Source organism: Pinus tabuliformis, chromosome 8, assembly GCF_031772625.1.
Source record: "Pinus tabuliformis cultivar Carrire ecotype Pingquan chromosome 8, CPIR1, whole genome shotgun sequence".
Classification (NCBI taxonomy): domain Eukaryota; kingdom Viridiplantae; phylum Streptophyta; class Pinopsida; order Pinales; family Pinaceae; genus Pinus; species Pinus tabuliformis.
Window position 1 is genome coordinate 1,709,063,133 of NC_142294.1, and position 6,811 is coordinate 1,709,069,943.

The 6,811-nt window shown below is 40.4% G+C and overlaps 1 protein-coding gene across 1 annotated transcript; it reads left to right on the forward strand.

Moving 5' to 3' along the window:
• The first annotated feature begins 5,010 nt into the window (after positions 1 to 5,010).
• On the forward strand, positions 5,011 to 5,487 carry LOC149242843 (uncharacterized). Its single transcript, XM_089371037.1, has one exon. The coding sequence runs from the start codon at positions 5,011 to 5,013 to the stop codon at positions 5,485 to 5,487; it is 477 nt and encodes a 158-aa protein (XP_089227163.1).
• The last annotated feature ends 1,324 nt before the right edge of the window (positions 5,488 to 6,811 follow it).

Genomic DNA, 6,811 nt, shown 5'->3' on the forward strand with positions numbered 1-6,811 from the left:
TATTATTAATAAAGTTCCTTGAGTTTTCGTCCATACAATCGTGTATTTGTGAATATTGTTATTTGTGAATGCTATTGTATGTTCAATGTATTTATGATTCTACATTGTTATGATATAATAAATCGAGATGATTTGATGGTGTTTTGTTACTTTGTCTCTACAAGTGTTCACTAAGCGGGATAAGTAGGAGAAGAGGTGCAAGCTCTATCAAGGGAGAGAGAAATGGAGCAAGGAGTCAAGCGGAAGATCCAGGTTGGTCCCTCTGCTTCTCTCTTATCTATCATACATAAAGGAAATCAAAAATAGCTTTGATTGTTTGTTTCTAGGATAACTACCAATCCTAGTGGGACTAGCAGATCGAAAAGACACTAGTTTTCCCAGAAACAACTGCCTCGGATCCATCACTGAGAATTGTGTGAAAACAGAGTCCTACTTGCCATAGGTCTCCTACAGTTGACTTCCCTTTGACTGAAGTCCTCCTCATCGATCTAGACCAAATGGATAGGATACAATCCATGCTTTGACGTTTTCCAAGGTACCCATGTGGTTCGTTTCCCCTCTTGACACCTGTAACCTACAAAAGTGTGGAGATGGCTGCGGAATGTGGCTGCATTCCGTAGCTGAAAGCCAAAAACCTATTCAAATACCAACATAACAATATAACTTGTAAATCACTAAAATGTACTCCTTGAGGAAATGTGCAATGGATTTTGATGATTAAGGATGCATTGTTCATGGAAAAGCAAAGGAAGAAGGATGAGAAAGTTGCTTAAGAGAGAGGCAGTTTTGGAACTCAACACATAGCCTTCTATCTCTATAAATGGTTTATTACTAAAAAAACCTTAAGTACTTGTGGTCTCATCATTTATGGGTACCAACAACTAAGTGAGTTTTTTAAATAAAAAAGTTCTTTTACATTGGGTAACTATCCACTAACTATCTAATAGGCCTTATTAAAAAAATGACCTCATACATTAATGGACTAACTCCTAAGTACCCTAAAGTGGAGAGGCTAGGATGGGGACTTAACATGCCCCCATTCGCAAGAGAAACATTGTCTTCAAGGTTGGAGATGTGGAAAATGCTATAAAATTATTGTTGAATCCTAGTTGGCATCATTATTTTGCATATCCTTTTATTATGTTGAGAATTCGTAAATAATGCATTAGTGTATTAGAAGTTCTTTGGTGGCCAAAATTGCTTCCAACTGTAACAAAATGGACTCTTATTCATCAAGTTTTGGAAGGTTAGTTTGAACTCAACAATTTAGCCCCACGACCTTCTTCAAATAGGACAGATGGAAGACTGTATGAATCTTTGAGTCAATAAGCATACATAACCTATATTTAACTTATCTAATGTGTTGAAGGATTTAATAGGGTCCACAAAAATTTGGTGCTAGTTTTTGCTAGCCCTTGCCTTTAAGAGAGTGTTTATAGGGTTGAAGATGAAGAAACACCTAGTAGGCCTTTTAAGGTGATACTAGTTGACACGTTGCTTCATTCTATCTTGAGCCAAATCCTAGATTATCCTTAAGAGTGTGAGGAATGGATACTATATTGTTAAGTGTGTGGTCCACTTCTTAAACCTTGGATATGCCTAGTAAATATGAAGCCACCAAGTGAGGTTTTGGCCATGAACAACTTCATATGGTGACATTTTGGTATTACACCAACCTCGACAAGGTGTAGTCACTATGCTCATTGGCTTTGTTAGTTTGAGGTAAATCATCTAGAATAATTTTTCAAATACTTATTTCAATTTGATTATTAGTTTGGAGATGATAATTTGGCTCATTTTAAACTATGCGCCTTATATTTCAAACAATTCATGTCAAAATTTGATAGTGAATGTGGCATCACAAGTTGACACAATGGGTGTGGAATGACATGTAGCTTAAAAATACGATCCATGAAGACTTAGGAAACTAAGGAGGGATTGAAGGGGTGTTGTAAGGAACAAAAGTGAACATATTTGGAAAGGTTTTCAACTACCACCATGATAACCAATCTTAACTTTCAAGGGATCCACTATAAAATTCATGGAAATGTTAGTCTAAATAGTAACTGCAATGTCCTAAGATTCTTCATTGTTTCACCGTTTTCCATTTTACAAGCTTCACATTTAGCTACAAAAATATGGATGTAATTTTCATTCCTTGTAGGCCCACCCCACCTCTAACCCTTCCAAGTCCACTTCCTTTTTTGAAAATATTTTTATTATTAAAAATACTTGTGATGTAGTTGGTTTAATTAAAAATACATTTTGTCTTGTGAATGGATTTAAATTTTTGTCTTGTGAATGGATTTAATATATATATATATATATATATATATATATATATATATATATATATATATATATATATATATGTGTGTGATATGATTTGTCAGGTCATGGCTGAGTTGGAATTTAGATTCCACTCTATTGGGTAAACTGATGATTTTTATTTAAATTTTCCTAATCATGTCTCCATTTGTTGTGTTTTAGTTTAATTTAAGTGACCATCTGATTGGGGTTTGGTTTTCATCAAGTTTCATGGTCATATTCATGGCAAGGCAATAGATGTGTATGCATTCAAAACTTTTTTCCTGAGGAAGTGAAATAAAAATTAAAACACAAGTCTTATAAACACCATTTAAGCCTTTATAATCACATAATATAAACACATCTTATCACATTTTAGTGTTAGTAATGGAGTCATCTATATATGTAACAAACACCATTCTCTTATTTAATTTTGATGATAGTATTTGATCAAAGTTTTGATCAATATGGGACTTTGAGTGAATTTGCAATCATACAAATTAATATTGAATATTTTGGATCACTAAGGACATCTTACCAACATGCATGAAGCTTTTCTCATAGTGGAATTCTCACCATGTTTGAACTTCAGTTTAGATTCTTGTCAAATTTATCATTAAAAGAAGGTATGTTTGCTACACAATTAGGTTACTCCATAAGGGCTTCACTCAATGAACGTGCGTTCGTGGCATACTGAATAATACCCTTAATTTGACCACATGTCAATGTAAATACCCCTAAAAATCACTTTATTTAACCCCATAGCAATACGAACCCAATACACCTTCCCAATTTAAAAAATCCCTACTTTCACTAGATATTGTAACTATAAGTTTTTCAATAACATTTTTTTATACCTCTTTATATTTTTTCATTAACTTTGAACTCCATTTTCTATACACAATATATAAAAAGCTTTACCCCTTATTATATACTCAATATATTATGCCATTTTCCCCTCAATATATATCCCCCAATATGAACGAACATAGTATGGTATTGCTCCCCCAGTGGAGCCCCCGTGGTTACTCCTTCAACAATGAATGTATGTAAGAAAACATATTCAACTATTACATACATTTATCTTCATTTAGTAACTCAAGATTTATTAGCTTTAATACTTTTAAATGTCAAACAAAATCAATGAAGAGGGATGCTCCAAGGAAAATGAAATGAATGAAGAAAGAAACCTAATATTTAAGTTTGAAATATCAGCGTGTCATGCATTTTAATTGCTTAGAAACTATAGTTGGATGCAATTAGTGGAATTGTGGTATATTAGTAATTTTGTGGGAGTTGACTTATGTTAGTCGGGTTTTCATTTGTCATATATGTGTTAGAAAATAAAACAATAATGTGATAGAAATAAATAAATACATCATAAACACATAAAAAATAAAGCGTGGACATAATATTTTTAACCTAGAAACCCTTGTAGGAAAAACTAGTTGAATGATCATTCTCCACCCAAAGGAAAATTATAATGGAGTCTTCACACCTTTAAATAAGCCGGGTTACATAATAATACCATGTGAAGGTGCATTGTTGATGAAAATTCTCTAGATTATTGTTGCCAATGAATGTTGAAATCATCACAAAGCATCTGTAGATCCAAAATTGATCTTGATGCAATATCAAGAGTTAAGTTACTTATGATATAAATCCTTCGCAATCGGCTGGCGATGGAGGAAACCCTAGCTGAGCATTGTGGGAGGTATCCATGGCGGTTTTGGGGCACTGTCGCCTGACGTATGACGGTCTAGGCTAAGCCCTCTGGGCTCACTGGGCTTGCTCCAATTCTACCTACCTAACTAGCGGTTTACCTGGTGCCCTCCGTTCTTGAGTCCCCTGTTTTTCTTGCTAGTAGTTACTCCGTTTACTATCAGTTACCGAGGATATGGGCAGGGCGGATATCTCGATGGACCCTAATCCCCTTGAGGTCAACAGGCTACACCATCACGCCCCGACCTCTGTTAGACTCAACCTCCGCACTGGGTCGACCTGGTACATCTGTGCCCCATCCCTCCTCCTCCGTGCATATCGACGATGTCCCTGGGTTGGATTGCCCCCCTCTTTCCCTGATGACCCTGAACCTGTTAGGCTCTTGTCTGCAATCTTCGCCCTCCTTTGATGCGCCGCTCCCCCAGCTCCCCCATGTCTCCGCCCCGCTGGGCTTCCTGTCCATCTCAGGCATTCCTCTTACAAGGACCATCCCCTTCTCAAACCCTCCACTTTCTGGCGGCCCTTCGAACCCTAGTGGCCCTCCCCCTAATCCTAGCACCCCCATTCGCTCGGGATGTTTCAGCTCCTCGATTCCTACTCCTAAATCCACTCCATCCACCCCTCAGACTGTGAACCAAGGTATTCGTGGCTTGCTCAAGGATTATCCGACGACCCGCCGAACAGACAAACTCAAGAAAGGTCGGTGCCTTAGGGCTGGGGACAGAGATATTAACCTCGCACTGGGTGAAGATCTCTCGATGGGAGAAGTGGATGACACAACCAAGAAGGTCCTGGTTGGCCGTGTCCGTGGGCAGAACTATACCGTCGAGAGGCTCCGACTTTGGACTAAGGAAATCTGGCAAACCTTAAAGATTTCCCCTCATTCGTTTACTGAAGTGGGGTTGGTTTTCCCTCCGCTTCCACCGGGAGGAATACACAGACTGGATATTATCCCGGTTCTGGCACATTGAACTTGCACCTATGTTGCTGAAGAGATGGGATCCTCTGTTCAATCCTGAGAGGGAACAATTAGGAGCAGGGCCGATCTGGGTTCGATTGCCAGGTCTTCCATTGCAATACTGGACCCCTACTATTTTCAAGCGCATTGGAAACGCGCTGGGCACCTACCTGGATCACGATCAATCTTTTGAAACGTCGGGGATCATGACTATGGCTCGCATTCTGGTACACCTAGACACTAGGGTAGGGCTGGAGGAAAAGATCACCCTGCATTGGCATCATTTCGCACGTCGGCAAAATCTGGACTATGAAGGAGTGCCATTCCGGTGCAGGCGTTGCCATAAGGTCGAACATCTATACAAAGACTGCCCTCTGCTCTCGACTACTAATCCTGCTGCTACTAAGGGTATGAAGCACCGACAGACAGAGGAACCGATGGTGGATGAGTTGCCCATAGATCCAGATCGTCCAAAGGATGATGTTGGGAACACTGTATAGACATCCAGTGCCTCCCAGATGCTGCCTCCTTCTCCTCCTATGACTAGATCCCAGTCTGTGGTGGAAGCTGCTCCTTCATCGGGTACTGTCTCTCCCCCCTACTCCTCTGCTCTGCATTTTAATCATTTAATTGTCACTTTGGCAGCATCTGCATCCTCCTCATGTTTAATTACTTCTCCCATTACTTGTTCGATTGAGCCTCTGTCACCTATCTTCTCTACTACTCCGTCAATTATCCTTGGACAGGATGGGCTGCATTTTCCATCCCCCCCCTCAACCTCGAGCTCTCACTCCTACAACCTCTGCCCCTGACAGCAGTCTATCCCTGATGTGCTGGGCCTAGGTATTACACCCTATAATTCTGAACATAAGCCCTCCAGAGGCCGACCATCCAAAATAGCCAAAGCCATAAAAATAGTTGGGGATGATGTTGCCCAGGGTCGACAGAACACCATTGATTGGGTGCTTAGAGCAGCGGAAACCCTCGCTAAGGTTCCCCGATGAAATGGCTCTCCTTCAACTGCAAAGGCTTGGCCAGCCCCTCAAAAAAATTGGCTCTCAAGAGACTCTTGAGTAGTGAGCCCTGTGACATTATTTTCCTACAGGAGACCTTGGGGTCTTCCGATCTGATTGTTAAGACCCTTCTTGGTATCATGCCTAGGTGGCACTTTCAAGCCCTGGATGCTGTAGGGCAGTCTGGGGGACTTGCTCTTGGGATCAACCCTCGATCCATCAGGGTGATTTCATCATGGGGTAGTCAAGGCTTCCTTGGTATGGATATATTTTTGGCTGAACTTGGCAAACAGATTCGTATCATGAACATATATGCCCCCTATCAACATAGACTGGCCTTCTGGAAGTGGATTTTGGATAACCCGTTGATCAATCAATCAACTATATTAGGGGGTGATCTTAACTTTTCCATAGGACATGAAGAATCCTGGGGTCATCACTCGCAGCTCGATCCACTCTCGGATCAGTTGAGCTCTCTCTTGGAACAGTATGGTCTTATTGATGTACCTATGAATAAGAAGATGCCTACTTGGCATAATAGACGGACTGGAGAAGCAGCCCTAGGGTGAAGACTTGATCGATATCTCATCCATGAAGACCTTCTAGTTACCCTTACAAACTACAGACAATGGGTGGGCTTCGGTGGCATATCAGATCACTCACCTATATATCTGGAATTGGCTGGTTCCTTTAACAAACCGAGAGCCCCCTACAAGTTCAATTTGACCTGGTTAAAGGACCCTGATTACCTCAAGATGGTCTCGGACTATTGGAAATCTCATCCCCCTTCAATTGAGCAGAGGAAGGCCAT

What these genes read in the sequence shown, in the direction of transcription:
- LOC149242843 (XM_089371037.1), top strand. Translation starts at nt 5,011, where the DNA reads ATGTTGCTGAAGAGATGGGATCCTCTGTTCAATCCTGAGAGGGAACAA.